Genomic DNA, 24,083 nt, shown 5'->3' with positions numbered 1-24,083 from the left:
ATTGTAGATGCATCTATTCTTTCACTTAGTTTTTCCAGCGTTTGCCTCACATATTTAGAGGCGCCCTTGTTAGGAGCATAAATATTTATGATTGTTCGATCTTCTTGACAGATTGTCCCTTTCACTAAAATATAGTATCCTTCTTTGTCTCTCACAATTGTTTCGCATTTAAAGTCTATTTTGTCTGATATTAATATAGCTACTCCTGCCTTTTTTTGGTTGTTGTTTGCTTGTATGATTGTTTTCCAGCCATTCACTTTCAACCTCCATGAGTCTCTGGGTCTAAGATGTGTCTCTTGTAGACAGCATATAGATGGGTCGTATTTCCTTATCCAGTGTCCCAGTCTGAATCTTTTGATAGGTGAGTTTAGTCCGTTGACATTCAGTGTTATTACGTTTAGAGAGTTATTTATGGTAGCCATATTTTGGTTGGATTTGTGTTTGTTACATTTTGTTTGTATTATTTTATTTTCCCCTTCTATTTTTGTCTTTCTTGTTGCTTTTACACTCTCCTCCATCTCTGACTGTCCTGTTTTTTCCTTTCTTCCTGCAGAACTCCCTTAAGAATTTCTTGAAGGGGAGGTTTCTTGTTGATATACTCTTTCAGTTTCTGTTTATCTGTGAATATTTTGAACTCTCCATCATTTTTGAATGCTAGTTTAGCTGGATAGAGTATTCTTGGTTGGAAACTTTTTTCCTTTAGTACCTTGACTATATCATACCACTGCCTTCTTGCCTCCATCGTTTCAGATGAGAAATCAGCACTTAATCTTATGGAGTTTCCCTTGTATGTGATGGTTTTCTTTTCTCTTGCTGCTTTTAGAATTTTTTCTTTGTCTTGAGCATTGGATAATTTGACAAGTATATGTCTTGGGGTGGGCCTGTTGGGGTTTATGACCAGTGGAGTGCGCTGTGCTTCTTGGATATGTACATCTGTCTCTTTCAGTAGATTTGGGAAGTTTTCATTCATTATTTCCTGCAACAGTCCTTCTGACCCCTTTCCCTTCTCTTCTCCTTCTGGAATGCCTATAATACGTATGTTTGAGCGTTTTGCGTTATCATTCAGGTCCCTAAGTCCTATCTGGATTTTTTCTACCTTTTTATTGACCACTTCTACTATCTGTTTGATTTCCAATGCACTGTCTTCCACATCACTAATTCTCTGCTCTGCCTCTTCTAGTCTGCTGATATTTGCTGCAAGGGTATTTTTGATTTCTTGAATTGTGGTGTTCATTTCCATCATGTCTGTTATTTTTTTGCGCATGTCTGCAATTTCCCCTCCAAGTGTTGTCTTCATGCTGTTAACCTCTTTCATTACTTCATCAAATTTGTCGGTGATAAATGATCTGAGATCTTTCATTGCTTGTGCGAAGTCCTGCCCCCCTTCCTGATTGGATTCAGCCATGTTTTCCTGATTACTGGTTTGGTTTGTAGATTTTTGTTGCTGTCTTGTCAACATTTTTTCTTGACGGGTTTAATCAGTTCCTTAGCTTCTTTGTCTAGTCTTGGAGATTAATTAGCTGTTGTTTTTGCGTAAGTGTTATATCTTCTCTTTGTCACTTTGTTCTTCTTATTCCAATTTCTTATTGCTAGTTAAGCTCACTTTAAAGGAAAGTATTAGTGCTGGGGAAAGGCAATTGTGTAAGGGAGGAAAAAGTGTGAAGTAGTATTGGTGATATATGTTAACGAAGCAACAATATGAGTTCTGGGAGGATGGAGGTTAGATCATGTAAATTGTGTAGAGTTATAGTAGTAGGAAAGTACCTATAATGAGGTAGACGACTGAATATGGGAGGAATGTGGTACGTACTAAGAGGCTATTGTTTCCGTGAGAGAGGGAAAGAGAAAAGAAAGGTAATAGTTTCAGGGACGAATACCAGATGGAAAACTAAACAAAGGTATTAGAAATTAAGAGTTAGACACTTTGCGGATCAAAGAAAGGGAGATGGAATATAGGAGAGATAGCAGATGGTGGAGGATATCAAGTTGTAGGGGAAAGGGGATAGTGTAGATAGGCTAAATCTATTCACAGAAAAATGAGGCAGTGGAGGGTGAGGAAACCCAGCAAATGTGAGGTATTTCCTGTAGGACCTATTGTATTGTTAAGATAAAATAGTATAAGAAGAATATTGGGGACAGGAAAGAGAGGATTAAAAAAAAAACAACAACAACAACAACAAAAATTAAAAAAAATAAAAAATAAAAAAAACAAAAAAAAAACAAAAAACAAAGAACAGAAACCCCGCCGCCAGGCTCGGCTGGGCTCGGCTGGGCTCGGCTGGGCTCCGGTCCCCTGCCCTCCGCGGCTCGGCTGGGCTTGCCTGGGCTTGGCTAGGCTCGGCTGGGCTCGGGTCCCCCGCCCATCGCGGCTCGGCTGGGCTCGGCTGGGCTCGGCTTTCCCGCCCGCCGCCCGCTGCGGCGCAGCGCGGCTCGGCTCTCCCACCCGGCGCGGCGCGGCTGGGCTTGGCCGAGCTCGTCTGGGCTCGGCTCCCTCGCCCGCCGCGGCTCGGCTGGGCTCAGCTGGGCCCGGCTGGGCTCGGCTTCCCTGCCCGCCACCCTCCGCGGCGCGGCTGGGCTCGACTGAGCTCGGCTGGGCTCGGCCCCCTCGCCCTCCGCGGCTCAGCTGGGCTCGGCCCGGCTCGGCTTCCCCGCCCGCCGCCCGCCGTCCGCCGCAGCTCGGCTGGGCTCGGCTCCCTTGCCCGCCGCCCGCCGCGGCACAGCGTGGCTCGGCTCTCCCGCCCGTAAGGCAGCTTTAATTCCACTTTTATCTCCAATATATAGATCAGAATGCAAATGAATAACTTCTAAGTTTTTAAAAAAATAAAATAATTCAATACCTTAGTACTGTTCTTAAATTAGGAGTAATGAGAGCTTCCAAATAAATGTAACAAAACAGTACATTAGACCACCATTAAAGAGAACCATCATTTTAGTGCCATCAATGAGAGATTTGGTGATTGTGTCAATAAAATAGGAAGTACCACTGTCAAGTAGATGATGAAAAAGAGTATCTACGGTTGTTGTTTTTTTTTTTTCGCACTGTTCCTGGAGGTACTGCGATACCAGGTCAATGTGTGGAGTGGTCGGAGCAAGCTCCTATTCCATCTCCCTGCTCCAAAAATCCACTTAATATATTGCCCTCGGAGAGATGACATATCAGATATTAAACTGATAAGAACAGACACTACACTTGATGTTAGCCAAAAGGCCAAGAAGTGATACTGTTGTTTTTATAACACTATATATTCTAAATAATTGAAAAGAAGGCATCTGAGTCATTTCATTCCATATGGCAAAAAACAATGGACTTGATGTGCTGGGGATGACGAAGATTCTTCTTACCACCAAACACTCAAGGACTAAATGTGGGTGTCACTGGAGTCCTTCACATTTGAAGATAAGCTGGGTAATGATGTTAACATCCATTATATGTCGCTATCACTCATAGACATAGTGCATGACCTATAGCTATTACCAAAGTGAGGATGTGAAGGAATCTGTACTTACTGATTACTATTTCTGGATATGCCCCTATAATTCTGAGTAAGTTTATGGGGGTGTATTTTATTGTTATTCTTTGGGTTTTCTGTTTTGTTACCAAAAGGTTTACTCTGAAGACAGATGATACAAAATGAGTACAGTAAATTCAGACATTACCACATTGGTCATGCTATGTGGCTAGATCAACTACCTAAACGGCTTAGTAGAAATATGAACCACAGGACCTTTCATAGAACTAACAAAATGATAAGGACTAAAATCTAAAGGAAAGTAAGAAGCCAGAGAAATAATCCAGCAGCTTAAGTCTCTTTGTTCCTGAAGAGATATGCCAGAAGAAACAGTTGTGAATATGAAATAGCTTCAAAATAAAGGTGAACGGTTTAAGGGTGAACCTGCAGCCTAGCTTAGAATCATTTGGACAGACTAAAAATCTCATGTGCTGAATTTGACTTAAGATGGTCCAGTGCCATCAGGGACCTGATAGAAGCAAACAAAAATCTTCTCTGGATAAACCCTCATATTATTCTGAAAATAATTTCCAAATAATAAAACCAGTACAGTACATAGACAAACACAAAAAGAAACCAGGTAAAAATCAACAGAAAAAATATACTATAAAAATAGACACAAACCTAGCAAGTAACTGGGGGAAAACTAAGTGCTTAAAAAAAAAAAAAAACCTCAATGAATGCCAAAAAAAAAAAAAAAAAGTCACCAAAAGAAAGCCAAAGAAATAAGAATTGGGGGGGGGGGGGGTGGATTAGAAAGCACTCAGTTATGTAATTTTCATTGCTTATAGGTAGTCTTTCTTTGCTCTCTGGCTATTTGTAAGATTTTTACCTTTGATTTAGTACCTTGTAGTTTCACTATGATTTATCTAAATGTGGATTACATATTTATTTTTAATCACACTTTTGGGTTTATTTTGCTTTCTAAATCTAAGGACCCATATCTTTCATGAAAAATTCTCATCCTTTATCAGCCTCTATGAATATTGTCTCTCCTCCCATTCAAATTTTCTTCTCAAAATCTGATAAGGATTATATTAGACCACCAAATTCTAGATTTGTCTTCAATCTCTTATATTTTCTATCACATTGCCTCTCTGCTACATTCTATATGTCTTCACGTACATCTAACATTTCAATTAGTGTATCTAATTCCTGTTAAATCCATCCACAGCTTCCAAAGGTTATATGTAGTTCTTTGTTAAATCAACTTGGTCCTTTTTGATAGTACTTTTGTTCTTTGCACCTGTGTTTGTTTTTTTGTTTTGTTTTGTTTTTTTTAAGGTACCAGGGCAGGGGATCAAACCCAGAATCTCATATATGGAAAGCTGGTGCTCATTCCCTGAGCCACCCTGACTCTGCTGAGTTGGTTTTTCTGTTTGTTTGCATGTTGTTTGTTTTTGTTTTTAGGAGGCACCAGGAACCAAACCCGGGACTTTCCATGTGGGAAGCACGTACTCAACCACCGGAGCCACATCCACTCACTGTGTGCCTATGTTTCATTCTCTATTTCTTTTAACTTGGGGTCTGATATTTATTTTTATAACTATATCACCAACAAGTCTTAGGATTCTAATTCTGCTGTTTGGGATTCCCAGTAACCTGTATTCATGTCTTTTGCAACATGTCTTTTGGGATTCTTTATGAGGCCCAGACTGAGTGTAAATCTCCTCTGGAAGGATCTGCATTTGCTTCTGCTAGATACCCTGAAATATAATGGGACCATTTAAGTCAATTTCACAGCTTGGAAACTGCCAGACCACAGAGATAGTATAAATGGAAATTGCTCACCTCAATGAAGGTGGGCCTATGGTTAAAGATTCTTGCAAAGATCCTCCCTCATGTGACTAGGCCAAGACAGACATATTTGTTATCCATCTTTTACTGACATTATAGTCCTTTGAGTGTCACGTTACTGTAGGCTCCCTAACTGAAAAGGACCAAAGACCTTCCCTGTTTCCCACAAGGCAATTAAAACCTAAGGTTTTTCATTACCAAGAACTGCAAAGGCCCAGAGGATAGCTGCAGGATGGGAGTCAATTCACTTCTGTATTCAGCTCCTTTCTCAACCTATCCCTGAGTGTTTTTGTTTTTCGTGTTTTTTTTCCTACTAACCTGTCCCTGAGTTTTTCCCTTACATTTTTTTTTAAAACAATCTCAGTTATGTTCTAAAAGGATGTTTGTTACACATTATCAAGCATATTTAGTTATTTTATATAGGTAGCGAAGAATTTTTATGGTAGTGAAGCCACATATTACCAGAAAACGAAATCCTCCCATAGTATTTTGAGGGGAGGTATTCTGAAACTCTTTACCAATAAAGACATAAAGATGAAGAATGATAAAGTTTACATGGCATGGAACCGTGTAACACAGAGAACCCTGTGGTGGATGATGGACTGTAGTTAATAGTACAAATATGAGAGCATTCTATCCTGAACTATAACAAATATACAATACTAATACATGGTGTTAACAATAGGGTGGTTTATGGGGAAAATACACCAAATGTAAGCTATGGGCTATAGTTAGCAGTAATATATTTATGCTGTTCTTTCCTCATTTGTAACAAATGCTCCACAACAATGCAAGGTGTTGGTGGTGGAGCTTTGTATGGGAATCCTGTATGTTATACATGATTGCACGACTGTTTTGTAAACTCACAACTTCTCTTAAAAAAAAAAAGAATGATAAAGCTGAAAGAGACAAGGAGGAAAGTAAGCCCAAATGAAAGTTGCCATTTACTATTAGTCATCTGAGCCAGTCTAGACCCCACTGAAACTCTGATACTATAGAACAAAGGACAGGCCAACTAAGGTTCCTGAAAATATGCATTCCAAGTGATGCAATTTAATCCACATATGCTGACAGTGAGGTGATTATTTTTTTAGTTGAAAGGACTTAGATTTTTTTTTTTTTGGTAGCAGTTCCTTTTCTGCTCCTACTCACATTTACAAAGCAGAGGCAAAGAGGAATGGGGTCAGCACCAATCTAGCACAGCACTCAGTTATGTACCATCTATACTTCATTTCCCATCTATAAGCAGTACTATGTCCCATGGACTGAGTAAAATCAGAGTTACCATGGGTGAATGTTGTATTGGCAGGTACAAAGAACACGGGAAACCACAAAGAATAAATAAAACCCCCAACGTAAATTTCAAGACATTCCAGAGAGTTAAAAATGGCACTTAGTTTTGTTAATATAAATGAAATGTTAAACCGGAGGAAACATGTAACATTATATTACTTAGTCATTTAGGCCAAGGCTCTGAATTAGAAATATAACCATTAATACTCTAAATGAATGGGTTTATCAAAATAAAAACTAATTATTTAAAAGAATTATCACTAAAATGTACTTAGTGCTTTGGAAAATTACCCAAAATTGTAGTCAAGGACCTACTTCCTAACACCAACAATTTTCCATTTTAATTATTTATGGAGTTTAAATGCCAAGAATAAACTCAGCATGTTTAATTCACTCAAGCAGTTTTCTAAAAATCTAATTTGGAGTATAAAGGTGGTTCTCATTTGTACTAAATATAGTATTGAGCTATACAATGTGAAACAAATATTTTTATTTTAGGTACAAAGTCTTCCACTACTTGCATCTCTTTTTCCATATAATCTCCTCAAGGAGATTATTACTTAACCAAATTAGATTAGAAATTCCTTGGGAACAGTATCAACACTGTGTGTTGAGAATGAATAATAAAAAATTTTAAATAACTATCTTATTCTATTAAGTGAAAGACACAAGATACTGTATATGTAATGCCTCCATCTATGTAAAAGGAAGGAAGGTTATACATTCCTATTTGCTTATTTTTTTAAATGAAAAGTCTCCAGAAGGATATACAAAAATGTAATAACTATGATTATCTAATGGGATACGGGTAGATGAGGGGCATGGATGAGAAGGAAACATTTCACTGTATATATTTTCATATTTTTAAACCTTTGAACTCTAAAGATATTGCCTGTCCAAAACTTCAAATAAATTAATTTTCATATCCTATAAAAAAAGTACATGGGGTGAAAACAACAATAACAAAGGAAGGGGGGAAAAGCCACTTCTTCTTTGGCAAACATTTATTAGCCAAAGAATAAATCCCAATCAATGAGATGTGAGCAGAAGTGATATGTGCTATTTTAAAACCTGAATCGTAAAAAACAAAAACACCTATCTATGCTCTCTGCTTTTTCCCTTTCTACTGGCTGGATGTCAATGCCCAGTATCCCCAGCTTGGAAAGGTTATGGGTTGTTTATGTAAAGAAGAAAAAGGGAAATTAACTTCCACTCTTTTAGAGCCATTAAATTTTTCTGGGTCTTTTTTGTTAGCAGTTTGCTTCCCGAGCCAATTTACTATCTTTACTGCTACCCAACCTGTTAAATGTACTTAGTCAATCAAACATGAAATTGAGCTCCAAAAGTTCCAAGCACTTGATCAGGTTAACCTCTCTGTCTTCCTGAGAAGGGACTGACATAAAGACTCTTACCCACTCCCCACTGGTCAATGTAGATACTCGGTACAATCTTGAATGTAGCTACATGCATAAAACACAGACAAGTGCCAGATTCAGATTCAGGAGATGTACTGGCCTGGACTGATCCTGGACTGCTAACAACCTAAGTACATAGTCTTCCCCTTGCCATCACTGGAAGCTTCTAGTGGAGGAGTCTTACAACTCTCTTCCCATCTTTCTAAATAAGATGTGGTAGAAACAACGGAGGCTCAAGTCTAACACGGGCTCTCTAGACAGATAAACCTGGGTTTGAATTGCACTCTCCCCTAATTATAATGGTAGTAGTGGTGTGGTGGTAATGCCACTTGAAAAAAAAGTATGTATTTTATATAGAATTGTTTCTTTAAAAAAGCACTGAAAATACAGATAGAAAACGATCCTAGTTGCATTCCTTCTCTTTTCTTCCCTTCCAATCCCAGAAGTAACCAGTGTCCTGTTGTTAGTAAATAACTTTTCTACCTTCCATTTTTATATTTGTAGCACTTATATCTGAACCCCGAAACAGCACAGGGTATTGTTAAAAAATTTAAATAAGTGCTATCATGCTCTATGTATTCTTTTAAAACATTGTTATTTTGAGATTTACTAATGTTGATGAACGTAAACCTAGGTCATTCATTTTAATTGCTGTATTATATTTCAATATATGAATGGGTTATTTATTTTTCCATTGCCCTACTGATCCTTTTTTGGTATTATAAGGACCACAGCTCCCTCCTTAACTATACAACTGATACTAGGAACCACAGTAATCCTTTATATATACTGTCTCATGTGGGTCTCACAATAACACTATGAAATAAGTCTTGTCATTTTCATCTTACAGATGAAGAAACTGGGATGTATAAAAGTTCATAACTTAACCCAAAGTGACACAAATGAGTGAGGGACCTGGACTCAAGCTGAAGTCTGATTAATGCCAAAATTGTGCTTTCAGACAGGCCTCTATGTGCTTGGTTGAGTGACTGATAATTAACCTTTTGAATTTGTGTTTCTCATCCATAAAATAAAAGAAATATCTATCTCAGAGGATAGTTGAAAGGATTAATACTGATAATACTGATCAAAATATAGCACAGAAAAACACCAGCTTCCCATCCTGCCATTTTCTTTTCACTCCCTTGATTCTTCTGAGGTTTAAGTCCTCTGCTTCTATAGACATTTGTTTCCATTCAAGAGATAAGTGTATTAGCTCTCCTTGTGCCAAGAGGACGGATTTGAAATAACTGAGCTTATCTGAATGACCAATTATGGCATTCAAATTCTACAGGTATGGCATTAAAGTGCTATAGAGAAATCACAGTGCACCCAGATACATCTAAACAAATAAATTCAGAATCGTATGTGCTTAGACCTTTAAGTTAAACCTTTTCACACTGTACTTAAAAATAGCTATGCCTAAAGCTGGAAAAGGCACCATCCTTACTAAGTCACATGACTTCCCTTAAGTAACTTCTACCTACTGCAATTCCACGAGGGATCTGACAAGATGTCACTATACCATTTCTTCCAGTATTTAGTACAATGTTTTTATACCTGACCAAGCAATTATTCTTCCAAAAGAGAAGAAATGATTTCTCCAGAACCAAATTTGTAGCACAAAAACAAGGTATTATATAAAGGAAAATATCTCTTCTAAGATTCTTTTAAAACCAAGGACTTTTTGTCAGGAAAAAAAAACAAACAACTTCCTTACATAGGTGTGCCTTTATTTTCTGAGCCTAATTAGAACCCTAAGATTGTCAAATTGGATTCACTTGTTCTTAATTTACCATTCACCTATTACACTCAAAATATTATGAGACACAGCCCCAATGTACTCGGTGGGTGTGTTGGGATTGGAGGGAGTGACAGTAAGAAGTAGGACAAATTGAGACGAGTTAACATTCTAAAGGGGAAGGAAGGAGAAAGAAGAGGGCTCCTCAAAGGAGATATCTGAGCTGGGTCTTGAATGATTCACTTTTATAATTATTCATTCAATAAATACTTAAAAGTGCCTGTTACAAATGAGATACACAGTTTTATGAGACAGACACTAAATAAACATACCCAAACAATTACCAATTATGAAATATCCAACACACTCCCAAAGAATGATACAAAGAACATAAATGAAATTAGGTAGCCAAAGAAAACCTCTCTGAAAAAGGTAGGCTGAGACCTAAAAGAAAAGGAGCTAGCCATGAAAAGTCTGAGGAGAAAGGGAAGGACATTCTAGGTAGAGAAACCAACAAGTACAAAGACCATGAGAAAAGAAAAAGCTTGGGACCCTCAGGAACCAAGGAAAGCCTGCATGAGAAGAACAGAATGAGTGCAAAGGAGAGTCAGATAGTAGAGTCATGTTAAAGAATTTTCATTTTATTTTAGGTACAATGGGAAGCCAACTGAGTGTTTAAAGCAGAGGAGTGGCATGATTCAGTTTTATTTTGAAATAAGAGTTCAGCTGCAAGGCTACTGCAGTCTCACCATGTGAAAGCTGTTGATAGTTTAGACCAGGGTGATGGAAGTGGAGCTGGCAAGATGTGGACAGACTCAGTAGACCTATTTTAGAGGGAAAATCAACAGGGCTTAGTATTAGATTAGATGTGGTTATGAAAAAGAAAAAGAATAACTCCCAGGTTTCTGGCCCAAGCAGCTCATTAAGGGGAGGTTACAGTTCTTGAAATGGAACAACCAGTAGAAGGAACAGGGAAGACCATGAGAAGTTTGAGATGTTTGTGACACATCGATGTGAATATGAATCTAAGCTAAATATATAACTCTAGAGAATAGAAGAAAGTAAAGTCCAGACATATAAATTTGGTAATTACTGATATTTTGATATTTAAAGTCATGGGACTAATTAAGGTGTAGATAACAAGGATAAGACAACTAAGAAGATGAGGAATGGGAGAGAGCTGAGCTCCTAAGACAGCTCTCAGAAGCGCCAACATTTAGATGACAGACACAGGATGAAGAGCTAGCAGTGAAGTAGGATGGAAACAAAGATGAGGAGGTGTTCACTAGGTATTAAAGGGGACAAGGATGCCTTAGAAAAAGGAAAAAGAGGTGCAAACTTCTGGAAATAAATTACATCTCAGAATGCTGGGAGAACTGTAAATAACGGGAGTGACAACTGGACATACATTTTTAAAAAATCAATCCATGGGCAGTGCAGATTAGAAATAGAAAAGTGCAAGAACAGAGGCATGGAGATGGCTTAGTTTCCCCAATAAATAGCAAGCCTTTATCTGCTGTCTTTCATAAATAAGAGATTACAAAAAGGTAAGATGATATACTATAACTTTTTGTCAGAGGTTCAATGGTTTCTCAGATTCTGGTTAACAGTTCTATAGGCACACAAGAGACTGGATTTCCAAGAAATCACCATCTCACTAGAGGAAAATTCTTTATTTTCAATATGTTTTGTGTGCTCAGATAGGATCATTTACTGAAGCAACAATATCCTAGCAAGTGTGTGGACCTAGCACTACTGCACAGAAAGGTGATAAGGTGAGTTCCTGCATAGCGATGAATGTGAGAAGAGGCTCCAGAAGAGAACCCTGGGTGAAATCAACATTTAAGATGCTGAGGAGTGGGTGTAACTCAATGGTTGAACACCTACTTTGCATGTACAACCAGGGTTCAATCCCTGGTACATCCTAAAACAAACAAACAAAATTGAAGGTACAAGCAGAAGAATAGGTACCCATAAAGGAAAGATGATTTCTTTTTGTTTAATTTTTTTAAAAATTTAAATATAGAGTATGCTACTAAAACCTGAATACTTCTAAGACAACCCAAACAGCCTTGGAAAATTATTATTTTGCCTAAAATATCATTTTACATACTCAACCCATTCTTTTCAATTTTTTTTCTCTATTAATATTTACAGGCAGAATTTGCATTTTGGATCTTTTTGACAAAATTATAATGTACATAGGGTACACACATAAAAGAATGACAAGACTATATCATTTCAAAGACAAAAGAAATTCAAAGATGGAATATCAAAAGAATTTTTTATAAAAAGGAATTAAATGTAATTTCATGTTAAAAGGCTCATAACTAATCGTTTGCCAATATGATATTCATTTATAAGAAAAAGTTGAAAATTATAGACTGAAGAATCTTCTTTCTTGAAATTAGCAGAACTAGTAATTGTAGGTTACAACACATAAAAAGGCATAACCCATTTATAAAAAGCAATGTGGGGAAACCGACTTTGGCCCAGTGGTTAGGGCGTCGGTCTATTACATGGGAGGTCCGCGGTTCAAGCCCCGGGCCTCCTTGACCCGTGTGGAGCTGGCCCATGCGCAGTGCTGATGCGCGCAAGGAGTGCGGTGCCACACAAGGGTGTCCCCCGCGTAGGGGAGTCCCACGCGCAAGGAGTGCACCCATAGGGAGAGCCGCCCAGTGCGAAGGAGGGAGCAGCCTGCCGAGGAATGGCGCCGCCCACACTTTCCCGTGCTGCTGACGACAACAGAAGCAGACAAAGAAACAAGACGCAGCAAAAAGACACAGAAAACAGACAACCGGGGGGAGGGGAGGGGAATTAAATAAATAAAAATAAATCTTTAAAAAAAAAAAAAAGCAATGTGGTATTGCCAAAGATGGAAGAAACCCAAGTGTCCATCAACCAATGAATGGATAAATAAAATGTGGTATATATACATATACAATGGAACATTATTCAGTTCTGATCCATGCAACAACATGGATGAACTTTGAAGACATGTTTAGTGAAATAAGCCAGACACAAAAGGACAGATTTTGTATGACCTCATTGATATGAAATAATTAAAACAAGCAAACTCATAGAGTCAGAATCTAGAATATAGGTTATCAGAGGACAGGATGAGGATAAAGAATCCTGTTTCCTCCGCACAATGCTTAAATTGTACAGAGCTCCTATCTGGGTTGATCATAAAGTTCTGGTAATGAATAGTGGTGATGGTAGCACAAGATTGTGAACATTATTAACAACAGTGAATTATATATGTAAATGTGGTTAAAAGGGAAAATTTTAGGCTGCATATATGTAACTAAAAGAAAGGGTTTTTTTGTTTTTTTTTCAAATCAATGGAACTGCACAACCCAATGAACCCTAAGTTAAGCCATGGACTATAGTTAGTATAATTATAAAACTGTTCCTTTATGAACTTCAACAAATGTACCACACTAATGCAAAGTGTTAATAATAAGGTAGTATATGGGGACTCTGTATTTTTATGCAGGATTTTTCTGTAAACCCACAATTCTTTCTCTAAAAACAAACAAAAAAGGCAATGTGGTTTCAGTAAAGTAAAATTGTCTCAATAATCTAAGGAATTCTTTTAATCTATCATTGAGCATAGAGTAAACACCATTTATATTTCTAGAAGTCATTAGTAAAATTTTGTACCAAAGAAGCCATTTAATAGAATAGAAGGGGCTAAGGGATGGAAAACCCTCTGAATCTTGAAATACTTTTGTAAGGGATTTGTGAATTGTATGACTGCTCTAAGAACTAGAATATATAGTTCTAAAAAGTTCTATAAATATATATATATATAAAATAGCTAAAAATATAAAGAGGATCTTAAGGGATTTAAAAGAATTCATGGGGAAGAGGCTTTGGCTTAACTGATAGAGCAGCATCGGGTGGTCCAGGGTTCAACTGGCATCAGTTGATGCTCTATCTGGTGATCCAGGGTTCAAACCCAGGGCTTCCTGACCTGTGTGGAGAACTGGCCCATGTGCAGTGCTGATGCGCACAAGGAGTGCTGTGCCACACAGAGATGTCCCCCACATAGGGGAGCCCTACGCGCAAGGAGTATGTCCCGTATGGAGAGCTGCCCCATGCGAAAAAAAGTGCAGCCTGCCCAGGAGTGGCACTGCACACACAGAGAGCTGATGAAGCAAGATGATGCAACAAAAAGATACACAGATTCCCCACTACGCTGACAGGAATACAAGTGGACACAAAGAACACACAGCAAATGAACACAGAGAACAGACAACTGGGCGGGGGGAGCAGAGAGAAATTTAAAAAATAAATAAATCTTTAAAAAAAAATAAAGGAATTCATGGGTGACTGATAAATAATGCGATCTTACAGAACTGTAGTAGATCTGCCTTATCTGGTTAAGTGCCCTTGTCACCCATTATTTGTTCTGTGATCTCACCACAGAAGTAAACCAGATCCTAAACTAACCTTGGCTATCAATGTCAGAAACAGAATAGCCTGGATGGCCCACTGATGTGCTAAGCATGACACTTGTTATGTCAGTGTGGGGAAAAAAAGAACAATAAATATATACCTGAGCCACGGACTAATCATCTGAAGATTTTCTCTAAGTATTTGTTCGCAATAGGTTGCGAATGCTATTAATATTTAACAGGAATTCTTGTGGAGTAGATTTTAATGGATCAGGAGGATAAAGGTTTTAAACTATGAGCTTATAATAAAAAGTGAAAAGAAAAAAAGGTTTGCTCATTTGTGGCTAATTTACGTGTTAAGCCAGTTTAAAGTTCACACTTGAAAGCACCAATGTTCAACGCATTGCATATCTTCTATCAGCTTTTCTGGAAAGGTATGATTCAAAGGCATACACAATTCAGTCCAGTAAGAGCACCTAACATGGGTCTAGTAAATTTATCTCAAATTAATTCTGATTATACAAATTAAATTTAACATTAGAAATGAACATTTAAATTCACATGAAAAAGCCCCCCAAAAAGTTTGTTTCTGCTGAATACTTTAACCAAGCAAATAAACGAGCAAGATGACTGTGGATATTTAGGCAGAATGCTACACCACTACTGTTGTCCAAAGATTTTCTTCAGAAAGCTAGTTGTCTGCTTTTGCTCCTCAAGGTTCCCTTATTTCCTTTAATTGAACTAAAGGAGATACTTCCATTTTTAGAATTTCTTCTTCACATCTATATGGTCAAGAAAGGAAATCAGAGTAATCCACTAAAAACTGAAGTGGTAATCATTATCATCAAAAGTGTCTCAAGATTAGTACTTTTTTTTTTTTTTAATTTCTCTCCCCTTCCCACCCCAGTTGTCTGTTCTCTGTGTCTGCTATGTGTTCTTCTTTGTCCGCTTCTGTTGTTGTCAGCTGTACGGAAATCTGTTTCTTTTTGTTGCGTCATCTTGTTGTGTCAGCTCTCCGCGTGCGGCTCCATTCTTGGGCAGGCTGCACTTACTTTCGTGTCAAGATTAGTACTAACATTAATAATAGCATTTGCTCTCATTTACTGATGATGACTATTTACTAAGCAAAGAGTAAAATGGAGCTAATAGTAGCATCTACTATTAAGGTTATTGTGCATCTTAACAGCAAAATGTAAAGCACCTTGCATAGTGCCTGAATTATTGTCTCATGTTATCCCTTACTGAACCCTGTGAGGAGGTATTTTACCACTTCAAAGGTGACAATACGGAGGCTGAGAGTGACTGATTCAGTTGACAGCCCCACTCATAGCAGTTCTCTTAACCACCACCCCATACTGTCTTTGGTTTATCTACATGGGAGGCTGTTCAGGATGATGGTTAAATGCCTGTTTCAGTGATAGAGTCAAGGCTGGTCTTAAATCTGGGCTCTACCTCTACTAGCGGGGAACACTGAACAAATTATTTAAGCTCCATGACTTTGTTTCCTCATCTCAATGACCTACTTCAAAGGGTTACTTTGAGTATTAAACACATAGTTAAGTATAAAACAAGGGCTCAATAAATAACAGCATGCATTCATTTAGTAAACACTGAGTGAGCTCCTATTAAGTGCCATAGCCCCCAAACTTTTCTGCAAATCAGAATCACATGGGGGAGTTTTTAAACATTCTGTGATGCTTAGGCTTATTGTCAGCTTGGCCAGGTAATGGTGCCCAGTTGTTTGGCTAAGCAAGCGCTGGCCTAATTGTTACTGTGAGGACATTGTGTGGACTCAAATCATTAGTTAAGTTGATTATATCTATGGCTCATCACATCTACAGACGGACATCTCATGCAATCAGCTGAAGGCCTTAAAAGGAGAAGTGATGATTTTAGCAGGCAGGAGAGAGAATTCCCATCTCTACTTCAGCCAGCTGGCTTCTCCTGAGGAATTCATCAAACATCTTCACTGGAATTCCTACCTTGCAGCCTTCCCTGCAGAATTTGGACTTGTGCATTCCCATAATCACATGAGTCAATTTTACAAAATCTCCTAATATTTACAGATACCTCCTGCCAGTTCTATTCCCTAGAGAACTCTGAATAATACACATTCCAAAGCCCAGGCCACACTTTGGCCCAATTACATCACAATCTCTGGGAATAAGACACATGCATCAGTAGTTTGTAATGCTTCCCACGTAATTTCTATGTGCAAACAAGTTTAGAAACCACTGTTTTAGACACCAGACTCCACTACCCTCCCAAAAGGAGCTCCTAAATTACTGATTCAACATTCCCAAATGTCTCACAACTGAAACCTCTCTCAGATTCTTACTGTTATGCTGTAATTCAGGTCTCAGCGGCTCTCCATGAACTTGCCAACTTGTCCCCTCCTACACTCAGGCAAGTCCAGCTCACGTCACATCACTCCTGTAGCAGTTTGATATTACTGATGAATTCCAAAAAAGATATACTGATTTGTAAACTGGTCTGTTCCTCTGGCTAGTGATAACCTTAGATTGTACTGAATTCACAGGTTTCACTTTTACTTGATTAAATTACGCCTAGGGTTTTGATTGGGCCACCTCAGTAGGATTTGAGTCCTTTCCCCCTTGGTGGGTAGGGGCTCACAGAGAAAACCACAAGGCAGAGGAGAGTTGGAGTTTTTGATGCTGGAGCCCCAGGAAGTAAACAAACAGGAGAAGAACAAAGAGGAATAGAGATGGCTCCACAGACATGGCAGAGGCCCTAGGGGAGAGAGATCCTGATAGCCTACAGCTGATCTTGCGGAGAGAAGAACAGCTGAGCATGGGAGAAACAAGCCCCAGGAGAGAGATGAGACTTATCCCAGCCTACAACTGATACTGGAAGAACTGGGACCATGGAGCATTAAGAGGAAGGCTGAATGAACCCTTGCAGACGTTAGCAGCCATCTTGCTCCGACACGTGGCAACAGACTTGAGTGAGCAAAGTAACTTATGCTTTATGCCCTGGTAACTGTAAGCTTCAACCCCAAACAAACACCCGTTATAAAAGCCAACAGATTTCTGGTATTTTGCATCAGCACCCCTTGGCTGACTAATACAACTCCCATCACTGAATTAACTCTCCCTGGCTACCAACTTTGCAGCCTGGTGTACAAGGTTCTCACAAAAAGCTCTGACCTATTTTCCAGGACTGCTTTCCCAAGTCCCTTATGCTTCTGATGATACAGAGTAACTGGATAACTGACTTTCACCAGAAACACCCATGTTTTCCAATCTGCAAGCAGGCTCATTTTGGGGGACAAGGAAATAATCCTCATAACCCTAGACAGTCCATTGTCAGGTACAAAATAAAAGCTTCCACAATTAAATATTCTCACACCATTTTTATAAACTATGATACCTTTGGGGAATGTAGTTTCTTAAAGGAGGCTGACACACCTTTAATGTCATGTTTTTGTATCATTTCAGATTAAACACACAAAAAAGACTTTCTTTTACCTTAATTTAAGCAGTGGCTGGGTCACCCACTTCTTTAACTTCCTCCGCCCAAAAGAAGTTTTCGTATGGTCTAAAACCCAAAGTAAACTTCCTTTGGTTTTCATGTCAGTCTAAGAAAAACCAGAAAATGACTTTTATTAACTTGTATCAAAATGGCTAGTTGCATCAAAAGGCTAGTTTTTCATGTGCCCCAATTATCCCATATACCCCAATTTAAAATGTGTTACACATGCGCAGCATAAAGACACATAAAATGAGTTCATTTAATGACTGATGAAGAAACAAATGAATACATACATACATAAAATAAAGTCTTGATCATTTTCACAGAAAGCAGAGAGCATGTGTAATTGTTAACCAAGAATTAATTAGCAGAGCCTTCTTAAAACATATGCTTCTTCTAAGCATCTTAAAAATGTACTTGTACACTTCCCTGACTTGAGAAGTACAGTGTAATAAGGATAATTTTCCTTTGACAACTCAGAACCTTCTACTGCTTCAGAGTTACCATTTTAAAGACCGATGTTCCCTCAATGACACTGGACAAATAGGAGGTACTGAAAATAAAGGTGAACTTGTATTGTTGCATTCTAAGAATTTACCCTAGAAGGGCTTTATTTTATTTTATGAAATCTCTAATAAAACTTTACTCACCTTTGCTTTATCACTAAAAAGTTGAGCACTAAGAAAAATGTATAACTTCAGATAATAGTTAAGTTTAACCAAGGTTATTTTTCATCCACATTCATAAGAGTAGACTTCTACCTTACTCCAAGCTTTTTTTCCAAAGCCATTTTGAATCACCTAGCCCATATGTTTGCCTGACCTGATTCTGTAGGATTTCCAGATTCCTTAATGTTGTTCCATTAATTGTCATAAATTCCATTTCACTTGAAAACTGTCTAAAATTCCTGTAAAAGAATGAAACATAATCAGCCATGATATAAGTGCAGAAAGAAATAAAAGACTACTTTAGACACTAGAAACAGTCCAATAACATTATGACAAAAGTTATTTCTTTGATAGGTAATCAAACCAAAAAAAGCAAAAGGAAAATCCACTGGGTCATTGTCTTCCTTTGATGCTTATACTGTGAAATAGACTGATGTAAGAGAAGCATATTTGCTTTCAAATCAAGGAAGGCAAGCAGCAACACCAATACTGTTTTTACATTTCTAGGAACAGAAACAAAGTCTTTTTTTTTTAAGATTTTATTTACTTTACTTTTCTTTTATTTATCTTCCCCCTTCCCCAGATGGTTCTCTCGTCTGTCTGCTTGCCTACTCCAGGAGGCACTGGAACCAAACCTGGGACCTCCCACACAAACAGTCTTTTTTCACTGGCAAAGCATGTGGTATTATCTTCGGGGTGGCTAGAAAGTTAGTTAGAAATATATGTCAAGACACTCAACATTGCCCTCCTTATTCATTAGCATGAGATCATCTTTTCAGTGCTTTAAAAGCTTTATTCAACCTTCTGATATTTGCAGCACATGTTATTTACTCTGTAATTAACACATTAAGGTGGTCAGTATTTAATAGAAAACAGAAAAAGTGGCAAATGTATTTCCTTAAGCTTAAAGAATTTACATTCTCCTTATGCTCCTGTAATCATTTTTAAGCAGATAAAAAGTTCAATAGTTTCCCAGAGACCAGAGAACTAAGACTGCAATATAACTAATAAATTTATGTACAATATCAAGTTTGTCCTTTCATGTTAACAATTACATTAATCAATGCCTTACAAATAAAGGAATTCAATTTCCTTTATGAACCAGTCCTCAGGCATTTCTATTCAAAAGCACTTATAGCCAAGGGAAGCAGATGTGAATCAAGCAATTGAGCTCCTGTCTACCATATAGGAGGCCCAGGGTTCAATGCCCAGGGCCTCCTGGTGAAGGCAAGCTGGCCTGTTTGGTGAGCTGGCCCAAGTGGAGTGCTGGTCTGCGTGCAGTACTGCCCCATGCAGTAGTGCTGACCCACGTAGGAGTGCTGACCCATGAGGAGAGCTGGCGCAGCAAGATGATGCAACAAAAAGAGACACAGAGAGAATAAGAGACACAGCAGGAAGCTGAGGTGGCGCAAGAGAATGATCACCTCTCTCCCACAGTGGAAGGTCCCAGGATTAGTTCCTGGAGCTGCCTAATGAGAATACAAGCAGACACAGAAGGACACACAGCGAATGGACACAGCAAATAATGGAGGAAGGGGAGAAATAAATTAAAAACGAAACAAAAAAACTGGGAGAAAAAAGCACTTATAGCCTTGATGCTAATTTCTGAAGGCAAGAAAAATTATAGTTTGGTCACTAAACTATTTGGAAGAAAGCACGAGTGTCTGGGCTATAAATCCAAGCACACCATCTTATGGCTACAATAAGATTTAAATAAAATCCAGTTTCCCAAGTCAGTTATGGAAACAAGCGTTTATTTATGTATCCAAGGGGCCTAAGATCTGAGCCAATGAACTAGTGCTCATTGAGAGATCCTCTACATCTAGAAAATTCCCCCAACTATAAGGCTCCAGAGTCCTGAAAAATAACTTACTGCAAATCAGAAATTTTTCCTAATAACCCAACACTGTCCCTCGGCAGTAAATTTATCTGTGGCAGACTTGTGTTCCAAAGGATGGTAACTTGTTAACGATTTTTGGAGAAGCAACTCCAAAACAAATGAATAACATATACCTGTGGCCCTTCGATCCCTCTCATACTCCTGGTTAAGAACCAGGAGACCCCAAGGGGTCTGCGGAAAGATTTCAGGGGGTCCATGAGCTTGAATTGGAAAAAAAAATAACTTATTATCTTTATTTTCTATGACTTCTAACTGAAATCTAGCATTTCCTTCCCTTATGAATGTATGCAACAAATAAATTACAGTATTATTCATTTCACCTGACTGGCAAAGAATTCCATGGTTAAGAACCCCTGCTCTTATAGCTTTTCTAAGGGGAGGCCTAGAGGAAAGCAGGTGCACAAGAAATGCCTGCTTCAACTGAAGCTAACATTTTCCTTTGGGGAAGCCAACCATTTTTTTTTCTTTTGAATCACAAAGCCCCAGAAATGTCTGTAAAATACCCAGGAACTCTTAAAAAGATAAAATACTATTTTCAAAAACTAACAATGAGGTAGAGATTGCCTGTGTAACTGACAGGTGTTCACAAAGATTCATGTTAAAGATCAAATTGAAAGGGCTCATAGCCTGCCTGAACTCTGACTCGCTAGTAGACCATTACCCAAGTATTTAGGTATGAGTCCTTTACTACCCCTATTTCTGGCAGTCAGGTTTAACCTACACCCTGGGGTAGTCAGTTAACACTTGAGAACCCTAATCAGACACAGACTTGCAGGAGTGCTTAGCTGGCATGGGTAAGACTATTCAAGAACCCATAATCCAGAGACGTCTTCAAAAGCATCTCAGTTAGCTGCCTTTATCTCCTATCAACACCAGAAGTGTAAGAAATAATTTCACAAGTGAAATAAGGAGCATTTAAGGTGTGTGGACTATCTGGAAATACTGCTCATTACCTACACACTCATATGAATAGAATAGGATAATCTCCTAAACACAATAGTCCGTAACCTTCAATTGTCCGAGGGTTAGATCATATGACTCCAACTAAATGTGTAATTCTGCTCGTGATATATATTCATATATGCCCCGAATATCTGTGATCCTTTGAAGCAAGGCACTGTTAAAACTACAAAAAGACAGAACGTTGGAATTTCAAGGACCTTAAAGAAGAGATTGACATGACTGTTTTAGTACCTACTTTCTAAAAAGTATTTATGTGTATGGCAGATTTTGGTTTGGACTAACATACTTCCTGGGATAAAGGAGGTGGGGGTGGAAGTCTAAAGCATACCCCTATAAATCATTATGGGAGACTCCCAATATCTACCAAAAAGAATCCAAAATACCTGAATGACCAAATTGGCTTAAGTTAGCACACATCACCAGACTTTTCAGAGAAAAAGTACAGTATTTTTTTTTTCCTTAGCAGTATTAAAAATCTGTGTATGTGGGTTGGGGGAGTGGTATGGTTTTTATTTTTCCCTTCTTATTGAGTAAGTAATCTCAAATTGGATGCATATGAGAAGCAAGGAGTTTCTTTAAACTGATTACCTGCAGGAGTTTTAATAAGTAAGCTCAACCACAGAGCAATCTTAAATTGGACTGATTTCTATCAAACAATGAGTTTCTCATATTATATTTGGCTGATAACATATTCTGTCATTGGACTCTTCCTTTCAAATCTAAAAGAAATTTCCTCTCTCAGCGCCTAGTGACATTAGGAATAACATACATCATCTGAATGAAAGATTATATCTGCCTGCCTCCTCATGTACTCAACAGTATATGTTCACTGACCTGAAATACTCAAACAATTCTACATCATTTACCCTTGTAGAAGAAGCCAAATTTTATATGCTTTGACAAGAATCTTATAAACAATGACCGGGTAGCATACATGCTGGGTGAACTTGGATAAAAATCTTCCAAGTGATAAGGGAAAATGCTTCACTAATATTTCAGACGCCAAAAATACAAGGATGTCTTTTTTCTCAAGTTTTATCATGGGAGGAAAATATCTTCACTGAAAGCTTGTCAGAGAAAGTTAAGACCTCTATATCATACCCACCCTACTTAAAAAAAAAAAGAAATCCAATCTTTCTGATTTAGACAAAGGCACTAAGAGGTACAGACATTATCCATAAGATAAACCCATTATAGAGATCTGATTTACAGTTAATATTATTTTTAAATGGAGATAAAAATAACAAAAAATCTACTACATTTCACATGAAAGCTGAAAATAGTTTTCTCTATATATATTTCTCAGAGCTCAGACATTCACCATTTCTCTAACTTTTTGGTGATTAATGTGGCTCAACTGATAGAGTGTCCGCCTACCATATGGAGGGGCCAGGGTTTGATCCCCAGGGCCTCCTCACCCATGTGGTGTGCTGGCCCATGAGCAGAGCTGCTGCACACAAGGAGTGCCGTGCCACACAGGGGTGCCCTTGTGTGGGGGTGCCCCACATGCAAGGAGTATGTCCTGCAAGGAGAGCCGCCCCACGTAAAAAAAAAAGTGCAGCCTGCCCAGGAGTGGCGCTGCACACACGGAGAGCTGACACAGCAAGATGACGCAACAAAGAAGAGACACAGTTTCCCAGTGCCGCCAAGGGTGCAAGTAGACACAGAAGAACACACAGCGAGTGGACACAGAGAGCAAGACAAGGGGCAGGGGAAGGGGAGAGAAATAAAATAAAATCTTTAAAAAAAAAACAAACTTCATTTTTACTGTAAGTTAACTTATAATTGAGATTTTTAAAAATTTTTAATTGTATTTTTTTTGAAGCTACAAAGATCACAAAAAATGTTACATTAAAAAATACAAGAAGTTCCCATACACCCCCCACTCCCCCCTTCCCACTTAACAACCTCTTTCATCACTGTGGCACATTCATTGCATTTGGTGAATACATTTTGGAGCACTGCTGCACCACATGGATAATAGTTTACATTGTAGTTTACACTCTCCCCAGTCCATTCAGTGGGTTATGGCAGGATATATAATGTCCAGCATCTGCCCTGAAATATCATTTAGGACAACTCCAAGTCCCAAAAATGCCCCCACATCACATCTCTTCTTCCCTCTCCCTGCCCTCAGCAACTACCGTGGCTGATTTTTAATTAAACAAAATTAATATGACTGCAAAATAGATACACAGATTTTCAAAGAGCCTGTGAAAATATTACAAAGATATACATGTTTAAGAGGATGATGCTTTCCCCAAATTCCTAAATGCTGCCAATAAGCATACTGGAAAAGAACATGACAGGTGTGTTAGGAGTCACCAAGATCACCTCCTGGTTCGATAATTCACTAGGAGGACTCACAGGACTCAGCACAGAGTCATACTCACTGTTAAGATTTATTACAGTGAAAGGACACAAAGCAAACTTAGAAAAGGGAAAAGGCACATGAGACAAAATCTGGAAGAAACCAGGCATAATTTCCCAAGAATCTTTGCCCATTGGGTTCACACAGGACATGCTTAATTATCCCAGCAACAAACTTACAACATTTGTGAAATGCTGTCCACCAGGGAAGTTCATTAGAGACACAGCACCCAGGGATTTTACTGTGGGTAGTCACACAGGCATCCTCTGCCTGGCATATATCAAAATTCCTGAATCCCAGAAGGAAAGTGGGATGGCAAAAGCCATATTGTTTGCATAAATAGTTTAGGCACAGTGAGCCATTCTTACCAGGGAATGGAGGGAACCTCCTGAAATCCAAGATCCCAGATCCCAGATTCCAGCAAAAGGTCAACTTTGCAAGTAGGCCTTTCTAAGGATAGCCATTTCATCAGGCTCTTTTCTGCATATCCCTCTTTCAAATTCTATTTCTTTTAAAGCATTATGTGTTATA

The 24,083-nt window shown here is 38.4% G+C and overlaps 1 protein-coding gene and 1 non-coding gene across 9 annotated transcripts in view; both read right to left on the bottom strand.

The window, feature by feature from the left end:
* The window catches only part of MSH3 (mutS homolog 3), a 229,016-nt gene that overhangs the window by 98,731 nt on the left and 106,202 nt on the right, over positions 1–24,083 (bottom strand). For all 8 annotated transcript variants that reach the window (XM_058275431.1, XM_058275432.2, XM_058275433.2 and 5 more), the window contains 2 exons: positions 18,473–18,557; positions 17,647–17,756 (listed from right to left, as the gene is read on the bottom strand). In XM_058275431.1, coding sequence (XP_058131414.1) covers positions 17,647–17,756; positions 18,473–18,557 — 195 coding nt within the window. The remainder of the gene's footprint in view (positions 1–17,646; positions 17,757–18,472; positions 18,558–24,083) is intronic.
* LOC111763560 (U2 spliceosomal RNA) lies at positions 3,030–3,220 on the bottom strand. The gene has a single exon (XR_002796407.1). It is a non-coding gene; the product is annotated as a U2 spliceosomal RNA (small nuclear RNA).

This window comes from Dasypus novemcinctus, chromosome 2 (genome assembly GCF_030445035.2).
Source record: "Dasypus novemcinctus isolate mDasNov1 chromosome 2, mDasNov1.1.hap2, whole genome shotgun sequence".
NCBI classification, from domain to species: domain Eukaryota; kingdom Metazoa; phylum Chordata; class Mammalia; order Cingulata; family Dasypodidae; genus Dasypus; species Dasypus novemcinctus.
This window is presented reverse-complemented; position numbering and strand designations above follow the sequence as displayed.